Below are 18,084 nucleotides of genomic sequence, written 5' to 3'. Positions count from 1 at the left end.
CTAAAACCCATATACAAAATGAAAATACATTTCTGTTAGGTTCATTATGAGATTTTGTGATATTAAGTTATGATTAAGGGTGCAAAAAAAAAATACACATTATATCATATATTTATTAAGTTTTAAAGCACCATATTAAATTACATTATTTAAACATCTTAATAATTTAACATCAACGTTTCGTCAAACAATAAAAATAACTATTCTTAAATAATCTTAATATAAAATTTAATAAAATACTCAAAATAATTTGATTTACTTTTAAATAAAATTGAACAAAAATAAATAGTACTTTATGAGTACTGTATAGATACAAGTATTGTAATAAAAATATGGCAGGAAGAAAACTGTACGACAATTTCACTCCGATATGAACATAAGAGAATACGGAATGTAAAGAGTAAAAAATACATTTTGAATACATCGGAATGCACAGCATTTTTATAATCAAACAACAAAAAATACAATATTTATAATACTTAAGTACAAAAATAAAATACGTAGCTCGATTTAATCGGAAGAATAGAACTGGAATTAATAACTATACCTAATGGCTCAAAATCTATTCTAGTTTACATTATGCTTCGTTAAATAAAGAAATCGATTATAACACCACCAAAGTAAAATTTAAATTTTTACCCCCTTATTCATAAACGTGCTCTAAAGTTATGAAGCCGATAAAGTGCGTTTGTCCATTTTCGACGTATTGGTGTGATAGAAAAAGACAAACGAACTTTATCGGCTTGATAACTTCAGAGTACGTTTATGAATAAGGGGGTTAGTATTTCCAACAAGGCGGTCGCTTGTTACAGCCTATCGCATCGCTGCGTCCTTTTGCACGTTCGTTCTATGAGTGTTCTGCGAGACTAGGGCCCGTTTCTCGAAAGGTACAAGCCTTGTATTACAAGTGTGTTTCCATGACAACCCATACGATTTGACAGTTCGCGCACTTGTAATACAAGGCTTGTACCTTTCGAGAAACGGGCCATAGGACGCACCGACGAGATATGTCATATCACGTCAATAGATTTTTAAACTTGTATATGCAAGACTGATACTTAAATAAGGTAGTAGTAGTCCCATTACGATATATAGATGTACTCCTTTCTACTTACGTAACTAAACATTACACTAGGTTTTCCATTACTGAAATGTCTATGTTTCATGGGGAGTACGTACCTTATTAGTTATTATCTGAATTCCTATTGGAATTTTAAATAAAAAGGGCCTTTAATGGAACGACTCTTTTTAATCCCGATCTTCTGCCTATTTTTTAAATCAGGCAGTTTAACGTTATCTGATAACGTACGCTAGATGGCAGTATTAGTAAGTCCATTTTACGATATAAATCATTTTCTATCGTTTTAAATCTAAGCGCCAGAATTGGTATATGTATGGGTCAAAGCTATTAATATTATTATGCAATGTCATTAAATTAGTAATAACCGCATTAATCAAAATAAAACATTGTGCATAGGCTTCTTGAATGATAGGTAGTTATCGGTAACAACGTTTTAATTTCAAGACAGCGTTGTTGAGTAACAGAATCTGTAAATTCCATTTGAAATTATCAGTATATTTTATTTATCAGTATTATGTCAACCTTAACATACAACCTGACCCTCTAGCACAACTTGCGAAGTCGCGCTTGATGTATGGACTCGCGCGCGACAAGGCAAGTTGTGCTAGAGGGACTGATCCAGCATTTTCATGCTCTTTAACGCGACCACGCTGCCATGAATTTAAAACGTTGTTTTCAATGACTAATCATAAATGATCTAATCATTCGTTGCATTATACTTAGATTACTTAGCCAATAAGTAATCGTTAGCTAATTTGATGAGCTTAGGCTCATTGTTTGGTCAAAATTTCGTAATATTTATGAGTGTTTATGACTCATATATAGGGCGGAAGAAACTTAGTTTGTGTCCATTTTAGCTTTGAGTGACTGATAATATTCGGCAAGAACTCTCCATGCGGATGGCGCCATGAAGCCTTTAGGCGGCTCCTTTCCAGTTTTAGCCAGACCTGTGTGAAAAATAATACATATATAAATAAAAGTTTAAGTATAGGTATATAACTTTGACCGACCGGTCTGGCGCAGTCGGTAGTGACCCTGCCTGCTACGCCGCGGTCCTGGGTTCGAATCCCGGTAAGGGCATTTATTTGTGTGATGAGCACAGATATTTGTTCCCGAGTCATGGATGTTTTCTATGTATATAAGTATTTATATATTATATATATCGTTGCCTGAGTACCCACAACACAAGCCTTCTTGAGCTTACCGTGGGCCTCGGTCAATCTGTGTAAGAATGTCCTATAATATTTATTTATTTTATTTATTTATTTATAACTAAGGCACGCTTTGTCAGTAGAAAAACTCACGCCTACATTTTTTTATCGCTCTCTATTCCTACTTTGACGTAGATTTGTCAAAGTAGGAATCTTAAGTAACAAAAAAAAACCGTGCGGCTCTACTACATAGTTTTTATCACCTATCGCGTCATACGTCACTTTCCGACTTAGATACTTGTACGCCACCCTAAGTTACAGCCCCTTCGCGCCTGAGGGAAGACATGGAAAAAATCACACACATTCGGAAGGCCTCCGTGGCTCAGTTGATGTGAACGGCTGGACCGGCAATCGAGTAAGTCGCAGGTTCGAGTCCTGACACTACGTCGATAGCCGAACTACTGCCGCAGAAAGGACATACCCGTATATGTATTTTCAGTGACAGTAAGTCGAGAGGCAGAGCACTGTCAGCGAAAGAGTTAATTTAAATATATGCAGTATCGCTGAAAATAAGAATGATATATTGGTTTATTAATTATTTGACTATAATTACCTCGCATGCGAGTTCCAGAGATGAAGTCGAAGTCCTCCTTCCGCGTGGGATCGAAGAACGCCATCTTTCCCACGGACGTGTCGTAGGCTGCCACGCGGAACGGGATAATCTGCGGAAACAATATGTTATTAGCAGGGTCGCCATGAGACAGTCACACCTGCGGCATAGCACACTAGTGTGGTAAACTTTATCGCATCGGTGTCTATCGCACTTACAAATAGTGCGAAAAAGACGGTTTCACGTTACATCGTTTATCACGAGACCGTGCTTGCCTGCCTGGATATGATGTGGATATGGTCTTAAATTAAAAGAGAGGAATGGGTGAATATCATCTCGTTTTACGTTCATAGAGATTCCATTCAAGATTAAAAGCAGCAGATTGGAAGTATCTTACAGAAAATCTAAACCGTACATAAAATAATAGGTAAATGACACTGAGTAAGGCCCGGAAGGACTGTAGCAAACATGGGAAACGGCAGAATTCAACAAAGGCACGGTGATGTATAAGGGTCATGTAACACTCTCAGGAGTTCGTGTGTACGATGAGTGTCATCACAGTATAATAAAGAGTATTATCATACAGTATGGCCACTCACGCTCCCCGTTGAAAGTGCCGCCCACCCCCTCTCGGTTACCTCACAGTTACCGTCTGTCAAAAACGCGAACAGTCGACCTGTCATATATGTCACTCATACAAGCATAGTACGCGTTCACCAACACGAGCTTACACTGTGTGCTAGGTACGCGCCTCTTTCATATATTTAATCGCCAGTGTCCGAGGTGTGGTGTCATATAGGCAAAAGAATGTTGGAGATGAATGTTGATGGATGGAGAGGGAGGGATAAACCCAAACAACGATGGATGGATTGTGTGAAAGAGGACATGAGAAAGAAAGATGTGAGTGTTGAGATGACGAAAGATAGGGGAGAATGGAAGAGGAAGACATGTTGTACCGACCCCACATAACGTGGGATAAGGGTAAGAGGAAGAAGACTTTATTTGGGACGTTCCACCTAAGTGCGTTTTCACATTATCCGATCCGATATCGGATGTCGGACCGATATCCCATACATTACAGGCGCCATCTTGGATTTTTTCCATTGAAATCCTTCCGACATCCGATATCGGATCGGATAATGTGAAAACGGCCTAAAGGTCGGTCGGTGAGAGGCCCGCCGGGTCTCGCCCGACTAACTATGTAGTGGTCCGCGTTCATGCGACACTAGTGTGTAGTGTTACCTCGAGATCGTTGAGGCCGGGCGCCATCTTGAGCACCATAGCCCCGTAGCGCGGGTCGTACAAGTCACCGCCGCCGGCCGGGTGCGGGAGGCCCGCCGGGTCGCGCCCGACTATGTAGTGCGCGACACTAGTGTGTAGTGTGTTACCTCGAGATCGTTGAGGCCGGGCGCCATCTTGAGCACCATGGCCCCGTAGCGCGGGTCGTACAGGTCGCCGCCGCCGGCCGGGTGTGGAGGCCCGCCGGGTCCCGCCCGACTATGTAGTGGTCCGCGTTCATGCGACACTAGTGTGTAGTGTTACCTCGAGATCGTTGAGGCCGGGCGCCATCTTGAGCACCATGGCCCCGTAGCGCGGGTCGTACAGGTCACCGCCGCCGGCCGGGTGCGGGAGGCCCGCCGGGTCTCGCCCGACTACGTAATGTAGTGCGCGACACTTGTGTGTAGTGTGTTACCTCGAGATCGTTGAGGCCGGGCGCCATCTTGAGCACCATGGCCCCGTAGCGCGGGTCGTACAGGTCACCGCCGCCGGCCGGGTGCGGGAGGCCCGCCGGGTCTCGCCCGACTACGTAATGTAGTGCGCGACACTTGTGTGTAGTGTGTTACCTCGAGATCGTTGAGGCCGGGCGCCATCTTGAGCACCATGGCCCCGTAGCGCGGGTCGTACAGGTCACCGCCGCCGGCCGGGTGCGGGAGGCCCGCCGAGTCCCGCCCGACTATGTAGTGCGCGACACTAGTGTGAAGTGTGTTACCTCGAGATCGTTGAGGCCGGGCGCCATCTTGAGCACCATGGCCCCGTAGCGCGGGTCGTACAGGTCGCCGCCGCCGGCCGGGTGCGGGAGGCCCGCCGGGTCCCGCCCGACTATGTAGTGGTTGGCACCCGCGTTCATGCGACATTTGGCGTGCCATTGCACCTGTAAGATACAATGTGAAATTTTTAGGTTATGTGGGTCTAGTCAGTATGCCTTCTTTTGTGTATACTAGCGTTGAATGAATGTATGTTCTTTCTTTCTAGCCACGGAAATGTTCTAGTACAACTGAGTAACATCTACAAAATAGCAAAATAATTAACATTAATTTCTTCAGCCATGATACAAAAAAATACATACATACATACAATCACGCCTGTATCCCATAAAGGGGTAGGCAGAACACATGAAACTACTAAAGCTTCAGTGCCACTCTTGGCAAATAAGGGGTTGAAAGAAAACGAATCTGTGACATTGCAGTGACAGGTTGCCAGCCTCTCGCCTACGCCACAATTTAACCCATATCCCATAGTCGCCTTCTATGACACCCACGGGAAGAATGGGGGTGGTGAAATTCTTAACCCGTCACCATACAGGCAAAAAAATATACTTATTTATATTTCTTTTGTGACAAAATAACATTTAAATGTTCTGAAACCCAGGCAGGATCCCACTTTGACTTTTTGCTTGGAAACAACGCATTATGCATAAATTTGTTTCCGATACACTTTTTAAGGAATGACCCTTTTACGCTATTTTAAAATAAATAAGAAAGAAGCGTATTTTTGTATAAGTGAAATTTTCTCTTAAAGCATTCTTGAAAAAACATAACAGAAATGGATTATACCTCAGTAGGTCCAGCGTACATCATAGGCGACGGGAAGATAGCCAGTATGGTTGACTGCGGGTCCAAAACGCCTTCGCTAAGCACGGCCTTGTGCTGGTTGATACGGGTCTCTAGCGGCACATCGTCATCTTTCGTCCATCCACCTAGTAAAATTAAAAATATATTAATATCTTTTATTATTTATTTATATTTAATAAATACCTAATTACCAGCTTTTGTCCGCGGCTTCGCTCGCGTTAGAAAGAGACTAAAAAGTAGCCTATGTCACTCTTCATCCCTTTAACTATCTCCACTTAAAAAATCACGTCAATTCGTCGCTTCGATTTGCCGTGAAAGACGGATAAAGAAACACACACACTTTCCCATCTATAATATTAGTATGGATATGTGCCTATAATGTCCCACTGCTGGGCAAAGACCTCCCTCATCCTTTTCCACGTATCCCGGACTTGACCTGTTGGGGCCACTGCGTGGGGGGACCAAAGGCGAAAAGGTCATTCCGCCAACGCCGTCGAGGTTTGCCGCGACCCCGGGTCAATATATTTTAACATAATATTATTATTTCTTTCTAACGCTGAACTACAATATCACGTCTGAAAATATCACTAGGTACGTATACGTACCTACAAAATGACAAAAGTATGTAGGTATTAACTGCCTTAATGCATGGGCAATAAAGTCTTGTAGGCAATTTGTTCGTATGAATAGTTTGTAAGTCGTAATCACTGATCAAACACAAGACAAAATCTGGGCCGAGATAAGCTTTACAGATTTCATTGATAATTACCGCAACTTAAGTTACATTGCAGCATTTTATCGATCGATGAATTCGTTCCATCTACCCTGTCCGCAAACGCATGGAATTTTTATGTTGGTTCCGTAAACGGTATGGTACATGTACTTTATACTGTCGTCCTTTTCACACCATGTCATTACGAAAGGATGAAATAATATGTAGGTATGTTTCGGCCAGCCATCTAAAATCGCATGCAATTTGTTGTAAGACATGTGGAACCCTTAACCGGACGCCAAACGCGAACCATAAACAACTTCACGTTTTTTTTTTCACTGACATTATTAGTGATGAAATTTTCATCTACCCCCAAGACTCATTTTATCGTTCGCCAACTAGATAGTCACAAAATTTAGATTTTCGAAGCAACTTCGTTTTTAGGTGTTTATCAGATAATTATAGTCAATTCCCTGGACAGTTATTTTAAGAGTGTCTATTTTGTTGCAGTGCGTGGATGAAATCAAACCGTGAGTGTGTAAGAAGAGTTGATAAAACTAAGTTGTTTATTACTTGCGATTAATTTCTTAAAGCATATTTTAGATAAGTACCTAATTGTTCTATATTGACAAACAGATAACAATGTTGCTCTTATTTTAAAATCCGTTTAGGAAACTAGGCAATAGGCATACGTAGAAAACTAAATTAACCCAATTAAAAAGCGTAAAGACCTTTTCATCACACCCGCACTTTAAATGTGCTATTGCACGCAGGCGGAGCGTGAGTTATAGAAAAATCGTTCTCCCAAGGGAATAATGAAATTTCTTGTACCGTACTTAACTTTTTTACATCTATTTACATATTTTTTACATTGCGAGTGTGATGAAAAACATTGTGTGTAACTCGGGGAGTATGAATATTACTAACGAGAGTAAGTTAAATCGCTCCGGCAAGCCGTCGCGATTTAACTTACTCTCGTTTCTCAACTTTCTCCCCTTGTTGCACAATGTACTATTTTATACCAGTTATCGTTTTAAGAATATTAAAGAACAAGGGCACATACATGTATTAGTTGCAGTTGAAATGCAGTCTGCCTATATCGACCATAAGTAAAGTGTACCTATTTACGTTTAATACGTTTTTTGTTTTCAGACCATAGATGTCTATAGTAAAGTTACTTGATGCAGAAATGGGTGATATGCGACCATCTCTATTCATACAATATTTGAAATCAATCGCTCCACACGGTACGCCAGATAGAGAAATCAAGTACTTCGGTCTCAGAAAATTGCCGATACAAGCACAGCTTTATTTAGTGGCAATGAGTGACGATAGGAGTTTAGAAGAAGTGGGTAAAGCTGCAGATAGAATAATGCTACTTATGGAGAAGGATAAAGAAAAGGAGTCGCTTCAGATACAAATTAATAAGTTGAGCGCTGAGGTGAAAACGTTGAAAGGAATCGTGGACAGGTTGTCTCGGGGACATGACAATAATAATTGTGGTCGGTCTAGAAGTCGTTCAAACGCTAAGAGATGCAGATCTTCTAGTACTTCTTTGTCTCAGTCGTCTGGGAGTAGTGACATGAAATGGTGCTGGTACCATAATAATTTTGGAGAAAACGCGAATCACTGCGTTTCTCCGTGTGATTTTGGTTTGAATTAGTTACTGTGAGTAGTACATACATTGATGTTATTTCTTTAATTTTTCAGTAAAAATTGTCGTGATCATTGAGTTAATTACGTCAATCAATTAACTAAGTAGTTATGTTATTTGTTATATAAGCCAAATCGTGGTTGTTTTCTTTTTTGTTTTAGAATACATGTAAAATTACTATGATTACTTGTTTTATGTAGTTTTCATTTACCATAACTTACAAACTGAAGAACACATGTCTGAAAAAAATTATTCCTCATTCATTCCTAATTTGTCATTGTGTACTACTTATCAATCAAATCGTGTCACTAAAATTAATAAGGTGACTTTTTGAAAAATGTAGGCCTCACCGGCCAGTTGCCTTCATAAAGCGCGTGCCTTCCAAAACCTTGACGTTGGCGAACATATCACTTATAAAAGAATTGGAAAATGTAGGGGCGAAGGTATATCGCCCTATAGAGAATTAGTTTTTCGCGCCTCTTTAGTGACAAGATATGCTTGACCGTCTATTTTTTTAATTCACTTCAAGGCCACAATACATATAAAATACACCTAATTCACAAGCCACAGATGAAAGGATATAGGGGCATTTTCAGAATTTGGGACACCCCAATTAGCGTAAGTTGTTAACAAAAATTAAGAGCCCGTCACGATGGGTAAAAATTCAGTATCTGTCAAATTACCCCATTTACACACACTAACGCACGTCACACTCACCAACATACTTTTCGCACACTACCGCAATTTACTGGAAGAGGTCAGTGACCTAAGTGAGAGACAGGTCTATAGTTTCACTGAAGATCAGTTGTAACGTTAAAATCCCATCAAAACCAAAAAAGGGAAATATGAGCCAAGTTCAATATTATTATTGAAATATGAGCCTTGGTTGTTGGCGTCAACGACAAAAGCAGTGAGATCTAAACGGGTGCCAAGTTCAATGGCAGTCCTTAAAATGTTTTATGACAATTGATGACATAAAATATCATTTCTTATAACTTTTATAATAGAATAGAATAGAATATAATTAATTTATTCGTTAACACACACACAAAATAAACGTTACAAATAATAAGACATAAACAAGAAGGAGATCCAACGAAATGGTCTAATCTTCCGATCAGACCATCCGGTGAAACAATCACGACAGGCACATAATATGTATGTCACAAATAATAAGAGCCAAATTTAAGACGTTTATGTGAAATAGTTTTTGTTGTGAGGACGCCCATAGAGGCTCCAAATAGTTCGTGTAATATTACACACGATGTTGTCTGCCAGTTCGGTTACTTGAACTTGGCTTGACACGCTGCCGCGTGTTTAGATTGCGGACAGTGTCAATTTAGTGTTACCATCTCACACGAATTGACTCCGATTATTTTTCAAAATAAATTTGTGCAAACACCATATAAAATCAAAACAACTCTAGTGTAAAAAACAGTGCTTCGTTTAATATTCTAATTATAAATGGTTAAACCCTTTTCCGAATGAATTAAAATAATTCACTGTTCCTGATCGGTTTAGCCATTATAACATCCGTTATAAATGCACTGAGACAAAGGTTGAGGTTATGTATGAACAGAGGTTGACAGTCAGTTTACATGTAAAATTGTTGCCATATATAGAATTCTTCATTAAAATAATAATTTTCAAAATTTAGTTAAAGTTGTCTGAATCTAAGGTTAAAGCCCCGTGTGCAAACACCATTTAAAAATTATATTGAACGTAAGAAGGTAAGTCATACAAAACAATTTTGTGATAAGATAATATATTATTACAATTAATAATTTCGCCATTTACGTAAATAATCGTTTATAGAATATAATTATAATGATTAGTTCTGTTAGTTTTTTCATACGCCACACTGAATGTCTCTTCGCGATAGAGAATGTTACACACACTGACACACTAAATAATGTGACCAGTATAATGAAAATAAAGTCCAACGAGTTAAAATTAATTTTAAAACTCTTTCATTTTAATAAAGTTTAGAAGACAAAAAATACCTATATTTCTTATCATTGTATTAAAGTTACATATATTTTTTTATTTCTCAACAATAATAAGTAGTAAACAACACAAAAAAAAAACGATTTTAAACTGAGACTCTTTTAGACGTGACGATATTTATTTACCTTATTACTTTTGAATACATTCATAGCACTGGCAATCTTTTTGTATCCGTATATGATTTCCAGTGTCAAAAACAAATGTCATTGGAGCAAATTTGGCGACACGTCCGCTCCGAACGAGCCCGATCGGGCGTCTGACTAAATAGAATCTGTTCGCAGTTTTGACGTTTGTATGGAAAATTTACGAAAGTTTATATTCAACATTGATTTTATTCGTTCTCTTTGTAAGGAAAAATATGAAAAGGTAATAATTCTGTAGTCCAGTTATCTAGCTTATAAAATAACATTATTTTAAAACTAAAACACGGTCGTACATATTCAAATTTATGAAGATGCCGACAGGGGCCGACCGCATTTTAGTTACAACTTTAAGTAAGTATGTATCTAAAATTGGAAGTGTTTCCTGATTTGTATTACACACAATTTTGCATACACATACTTAAAGTTTATAATTATCAAGAAAGCCTTTTGTTTGCCTAAAAGGTTTTCGAAGTAATTGCCATTTGATTTGAAGTATGTTAAGACGGTCCCCCGTTTGAATGCCCTTGCTCGATCGCGCTACTTCCCCTCCCCGCACCCCTGTTATACGATACGTCGATCGAGATTCAAGACCACCATACATAACAAGTCGCCATCTAGGAGGAGTTGCTTGTACTAGATCGCAATACTATAAGCTACTAGCGCCAGGAGTTGCCTGTACGAATGTATGGGTACTAATACACTTTAATGCTATAAATATGCAAATTTTTTTAACGAGAAAAACTACTAAACATATTATAAACGGAAATAAATGCAGTAAACTAAAGAAAAGTGACCAAGGCCTTCAGTTACCCGCGGCTGGAATGCTGTCGTATTATGGAAGATTTTTTTGTCAATAATCAATATGAATGTTGTTGTATTGACGTATCATAAAATTTTAAACTCGAACCAGAGGGCCCTGTGGCATCATCAATGGCCGTATCGATAACCGGAACAAAATGTATCTAAATTATCATTAGATAATTCCTGTTTTAGTACTAAAACAAATTGTTTATTTCACAATGTACAATGTGAAAAGTACTAGCGCATTTTGGCCAGTAGTCATAAGCAGAGTTTGGCACTGTGGTTTGTAACGCCGCTTACTGACTGAGTGTAGTACTAGTATGGTCTGGGTTCGATTCTGGCCTGAGGAATATTTTTTTGGTTTTTTTTTTTTCAAAACCGATAAGTTTCTACATTATAAAGGTTTATATCTCCCGTTTACAATATTTATGGCAAGATTCATTGTTTTGTATGTTTTTCCTGATGTAAATTAATTGTAGGTTCACATAAAAAGTATCTTTTTTTTGCAATAAAACAGAACGCGTAGCAATAAATATAGGTACCTATTATAAATATTCACTTAAGCTAATGCATGTGCCTTGTGTTTGGGGTTGCGTTGCGACTTGCGAGTTGCGAGGTAGGTAGTCCGCAGCGCCGAGCCGGCGAAAGACTGCATACAGGCAGACTGCATATTTAGCACGCACAGTACAACTCAAGTACCTATAAGTTACATTTTGAATAACGAGACATTTTAAAATTATATGATAATTATTACGATCAAAGATTCGACCTACCATAGAAACGTTGAATTTTGTTACAAATATCATACAGGGAACCAAACTATACAGGCAGTAATTTTTATAACAAGCAATATTTTCTGCACATGGGCTGCCGGCTGGCTGTGTGAAAAAAAGAATAGAACATCAAAATTCATCATCAATTTTGTTTATTACTTATGTACATTTTAAATCTTCGATTCTGTCTTCAAAACACTCTTCTCTCTCTAACGCTCCTCTATCACGAGGCTATTCAAATGAATCGCCACTGACGGGTCTCTATTGGTTCCCATAATTTTTTAAGTCCGATTTTTACTATCCATAACGTTTTCCGTCATAATTTTTCTTAGTCATATTATCACTAGTCATAAAATTAAACGTCAGAAATTGTAGTTCTGATTTTTGAAAGTCATAAGTATTGTTAGTCATAAAATTTATTAGCCCTAATAATCAAAGTCCATAGATGTACAAATCCATAATGTTGAAGGAAATAAACTTATTCGGAATAATTGATCTAAGGATTTATCACAAGTCATAACGATTAATAACCGGGTTACCCTCATCTGGTAGAATAATTTTAGTCCGAAACACACTTCGCATAACATGTTTCGCAGAAACACTTTCAGTCGAATGGTAATTTTGCAGAAAATTTAGTTGGCATTATTACTACCATGCATAAGACACATTTGGCAGAATATTGTTTTACAGAACATTACTTTGGTCGACTTTGATTTAGCATAATTGTATGTACCATAATAATCTTATAGCATAATATTACATTAGCAGAATTATTACACGCTATCATAAGAGAAAAACTGCCCCAGAGTCACCGTTAGGTACGACGACGAGCGAAGCGAGGAGGAGTGTTAGGTATCTTGCATCCCCAACACATCCAACTCGCTATCAAATAGCAAATTGCAACTTTGTGCCACCTAAATATTATGCACAAATATTATCTGCAAAAGCAAATGTTCGACTAGAAGACTATTATGGTCATCAACATTATGACAACAGATGATTCGGTATTACAAAAATCTGCGAAATGATTTATGCCAAAGCATATTCTGCGTAAGGTGTTTCTGCCAAACATGACTTCTGCCAAGAACTATTATACGAATCAAATATATGCGTAAAAAGTTTCTGCCAGATAATAGTGAACCTTAATAACCATGTGTTTCTTCACTAATAGCATTAAATGGTTCTCTATTGTTTCCCATAAAAAATGTTGCAATGTTTTTTTCGTCTGCATTTTCGAAACTTGTAATTTGGCTTACTAACTTCCTCAGTGTTTATTAAATTTTCATGGCACTTATTAAACCATTTGGTCTCGCCAAGGAGCCGACGTTGACAATTTCTATATCCGCTTTTAAGGACAAAATATAACTAGCAAAAGCTAACTACACGAGGTAAAGGGTTACTTTTTGAAACAATTTTGTTCCGCCAATAAACCGACGGAGCCCCGCTACGCGGGCCTCCTATTTCCGCTCTAAGGTAACTAACGAACCTACACGAGGAAAAGGGTTATTTTTAAAACAATTTAGTTCCACCAATGAGTAGACGGAGCCCCGCTACTCGGGGCTCCTATTTCCGCTCTAAGGAATTAAAGGAAACTAACAACCTACCCGAGGAATAGGGTTACTATATCAAAATGGGTAATTATTCGCAGTATCCAATGCCTGGAAAAGGGGTGACACCACCTCCGAACCGAATCAATGTACAATATATTTAATCATGGGATAACGGTAAGCAAAAAAATAACATAGTGCAATACATATTAGGTTTCTTTGAGTTTGAAAGTATTTTTTTTTTAAATCAATAATACATACTAAAACTATATTACATTTACTGTAATTTTGTTCTTTATACTCACTCCCTCGGCAATAGTTCCGGAGATATGACCTTTGAAAAAAAAAACGAACCACTGTCGACCACTTCACCCTACACACACAGCGCGCACAGGCGAGGCGGACGAAGCACAAAGTTCAGTCGCGTACCATCTGAATAGTCTCGTGAGAGAAGAGTGTTTTGGATACAGAATGGAAGGATTAAAGTGTATAAACAAACACGATGTAAAAATTGTTCTTGAATAAATAAACTGAAACTGAAACTATATAAAATTTAACGAAATATAATATTACATTTTCAGGTTCCATTATTTTTTAACATATTACTTGTTATAAAAATTACAGCCTGTACAATTTGGCACAATATTTTTAACTAAAAATGAATAATATTTGTGATAAAATTCTATGCTAGGTACCGTATCTTTGATCGTAATAATTATATAATTTTAAAATATTTCGTTATTCTAACGGAAACTACGAACACCTATCTACAAATTTAGATTTTTGTTAGTTGCGGCATACGGTACGTATTATGGTCACGTTATAATATAAAGAATAGTTCAAATTTATTTATATATCACCTTTCCTTGTTACCTATATCATTTCGTGCTATGTGCGCGAAGCCGCGAACTAAAACCTACCTGCAGGGGTTGCAAGGTCAACGACCCCACCCGAGCGCGCGCGCCGGCTCGCAGTAGGTACTGTGGGTACCTAACCAAATCTAACCATGCCTGCGCGCTCGTTTACAAGGCACATGCATTTTAGCTTGTGTGTATTTTATGTATATAAAATAATTATGTATTCATTTTCATATTTATTTATTGCTTTTTTTTACACAGCCAGCACATGTAAACTATACAGGCTTCCTGTATAATATTTGTGATAAAATTCAACGTTTGTATAAACTTTTACATATATATGAAGCTTCAAATAATTTTCATCAGCGAGAAAATACGAAACAATGAATTTTGCCATAAATATTGTAACCGGGAGATATTAAAACCTTTATAATGTAGAAACTAATCGTTTTTGAAAAAAAAAACACAAAAAGATATCCCACTGCCCGGGCTCGAAACCAGGACCGCATTGATCAGTGAGAGCCGTAAGCGGTGATGAAACCCACACGGCCAAATTCTACTTGCGACTGACGGGCAAAATTCGCCAATACATGTCACATAGTACATTGTGAAATAATTTGTTTTTGTCCTAAAACAGGAATTATGTAATGTACACTCGTAATAATGAAATGATAATTTAATTTCATTTTGTTTCGCTTCTCTATTCTAAGAAAAAAAATGGCTCGGCGCAGCGAGCGGCACAGCCCCTCCGTCCGAGAGCCGTCAGGCAACTGGCGCACGGTGCGTGGCGCGTTCAAAGGTAGCCCCTTAACAATGCACAGTCGACTAGATGTCGCAACACCCTTAGTTGAAAATGTGACATGCCTGAAACGCGAACACAATTTGCTCCGTAACTCGTTTGGCGTGATACGTTATGCGTCTAGTCCGTCGTGCCAGCGATTTTGCTCATTTTTCCATGTTAACCCTAAAACCTAGTCATTTACCGGATCCTTTACCTAATTATTATTATTAGTCTTGTCACATACCTGGAACGCGAACACGGCGTCGGCTCCTAGTTCCCGGAACTTGCTCCGTAACTCGTTTGGCGTGAGACGGTACGAGTCAAGTCCGTCGTGCCAGCGGATTCACTCACACATCAATGTTACCCCTACAACCTAGTCATTTACCGGATCTTTTACCTAATAATATTGATCTTGTCACATACCTGGAACGCGAACACGGCGTCGGCTCCTAGTTCCCGGAACTTGCTCCGTAACTCGTTTGGCGTGAGACGGTACGAGTCAAGTCCGTCGTGCCAGCGGATTCGCTCACACATCAATGTTACCCCTAAAACCTAGTCATTTGTTACTTCATTATTTTTAAAATCGGGACTTAATCGCGTATAACTACATATTAAACTGACCTCCAACGTTTCAAGGACGGCGTTGTCCCCGTGGTCTCGGAGAAGACTGGCTTGAAATGACATCAACACCTTCTGACAGCCGCGCGAGTTTTTCGAACTACCCGCACTTGGTTTTGATTATCAACTTGAACTGTTTGCGCACTAGGGATGTTACTCTGTCGACATACAACACTGACGATATTTGATTTAACGACTGTCGATATTATTTTCGGCTTACACTTATTAATGACAGGATTCCATGTGGATGAGATCCTAAAACCTTCGTCCCGATTGAAATTGCGATGTTTTTTGATTTCAATGGCTTCACGCACTTTTCTACTGTAGAAATGGCGTTCCGTGGAAAGGACTTTAGGGTCATGTAGTTCGATCCAGTGGTTTGGCCCTGACTCTAACAAATGTTCAGCCACGGCAGACTTGTTGACCTGACGATTTTTCACAGCCGCGATGTGCTCCTTTACCCTTTCTTCTATGGTGCGCTTAGTTTCTCCAATGTAGGAGCTACCACAACTGCAATCAATTTTATAAACGCCAGGTGATTGAAACGGTATAACGTCCTTAGGTGATCTTAGGCTTCCTGCAACTTTGGATAATGGCGTGTACACCGTCTTTATAGAGTACTTTCCAAGTACTGTACCAACCTTATCCGTCACACCTTTAACATACGGCAGAAATGCCGGTTGTCTGGACACCTCAGGACGTTTCCCCCTTGCCTTCCGTCTAGGTTGCCACTTTTTATTCTTGTACCCGTTCCTTCTAAGCACCTCCTGAATATGTGACAACTCATCCTTCAAATATTCAGGGTCACACAGATCATACGCTCTATTCACCAGCGATGAGACAACTGACTGCAGGTGGCGCGGGTGGTGGTGAGAAAGGGCATTCAAATACCTGTCAGTGTGCGTAGGCTTTCTGTAAACAGTGTGAGTTAGGGTTCCGTCCATTCGACCAATCACTTTCACGTCTAAGAATGGCAAACTGCGCTGTGATTCTAATTCGTACGTAAACTTAGTCCTTGGATGAATAGAATTAAGATATTGGAGAAGTTGCTCCACCTCCTGCTTACCACCCTTCATAATACAGAAAACATCATCCACATATCGCTTCCACAACTTCACTGCCCAAGGCTGCAGATCTACACTGGCCTCGATATGCTCCATCCAGATGTTTGCCAGAACCGGTGCCACAGGACTACCCATGGCAACCCCATCAATCTGGAGGTAATGTTTTCCGCGATACAAAAAGTAGCTCCCTTCCAAGCAGTTCCTCAGCAGCACCATTATTGTCTCCGACATGCCACTATCGCTCAGTTTCCTTCTGACAACTTCTAGACATTCTTTAACGGGAACATTGGTGAAAAGTGACTCCACATCAAAACTCACCATTATCTCATCTGGTTCCAGCGTTACTTCTTTGAGGATGTCTATAAAGTGACGAGAGTCCTTCACGAAAGAATATTGGTCTTGTCACATACCTGGAACGCGAACACGGCGTCGGCTCCTAGTTCCCGGAACTTGCTCCGTAACTCGTTTGGCGTGAGACGGTACGAGTCAAGTCCGTCGTGCCAGCGGATTCGCTCGAACACCTCGATGTTACCGCCGACCAGCCAGTCACCGGACTCTTCGATCATCTGTTTGAATGAAATGGTATAATAATAAATGATGGATAATTTTTAAGAAAAAAAAACCGCCTTCCTTTGGGGTTCTGGTGATAAATACTTTCAAATGTTGGATTATGTTATCAATTCGTCTGTATATTTTTTAATGTTTGTTATTCGATATCTCCGTCATTTCTGAACCAATTTTGAAATTTGGATGATTCTGAAGTACTTACAGATGAGAATGATTATCAAAACGGAACTCTAACCAGGGGCGTTTTTCAAAATCGGTCCAGTAACGAGATATCGAGGAACAAACATTAAAAAAAAATAAAAAAAAAAAAAAAAACAGACGAATTGAGAACCCCTTACCTTGAGATTTGGAAGGCGGTTAAAAAGAAATGTGAGTGAGTCTTCTGGGCGAGCTCACTCCATCGTAGGCCACGTCTTTGCCTTTGGCTAGTCTGTGGCCAAGAGTAAGCCCGTTTATAATGTATTATTAAAAAAAGAAGAATTTCTTTCGTAATACTACAGGTCAATTCACAAGAACTGGCACGAATGGAACGAATGAGTGAATGAAAATATGAATGTGTGACATCTTAAGCAATAAAATGATAGCTCTTGACAGTTACGACGCCTGAATATCGATACAGTAACATACAATCAAATTTTTGGCTAACACCACTTGTGAATTTGCCGAAGTAAATCTTTTAGCAAACGTACGCCGCGTGATATGTATATATGCGCGCTGTGTTCGTACGCAACACGTATAAGCGGATGAGAATGAACGAGAATGAATCTTTCTCATCCACACACACGTGTTGCGTACGAACACGGAGCGCAAACAGTTTGTTAGCGTACGTTTGTTAGAAGAGTTATTAGTATTACTGTTTTTATACT

At 39.2% G+C, this 18,084-nt stretch overlaps 1 protein-coding gene across 1 annotated transcript in view; it reads right to left on the bottom strand.

The window, feature by feature from the left end:
- Positions 1-99: 99 nt before the first annotated feature.
- The window catches only part of LOC125226467 (bifunctional 3'-phosphoadenosine 5'-phosphosulfate synthase), a 38,901-nt gene continuing 20,916 nt past the window's right edge, over positions 100-18,084 (bottom strand). Inside the window, exons 9-13 of the mRNA XM_048130451.1 lie at positions 17,058-17,217; positions 5,677-5,819; positions 4,833-4,994; positions 2,846-2,954; positions 100-2,028 (exon numbers count right to left, since the gene is read on the bottom strand). Coding sequence (XP_047986408.1) covers positions 1,919-2,028; positions 2,846-2,954; positions 4,833-4,994; positions 5,677-5,819; positions 17,058-17,217 — 684 coding nt within the window. The 3' untranslated portion in view covers positions 100-1,918. The remainder of the gene's footprint in view (positions 2,029-2,845; positions 2,955-4,832; positions 4,995-5,676; positions 5,820-17,057; positions 17,218-18,084) is intronic.

This window comes from Leguminivora glycinivorella, chromosome 5 (genome assembly GCF_023078275.1).
Source record: "Leguminivora glycinivorella isolate SPB_JAAS2020 chromosome 5, LegGlyc_1.1, whole genome shotgun sequence".
NCBI classification, from domain to species: domain Eukaryota; kingdom Metazoa; phylum Arthropoda; class Insecta; order Lepidoptera; family Tortricidae; genus Leguminivora; species Leguminivora glycinivorella.
Note: the sequence above shows the minus strand (reverse complement) of the source record. Positions and strands in the feature narration are given on the sequence as shown.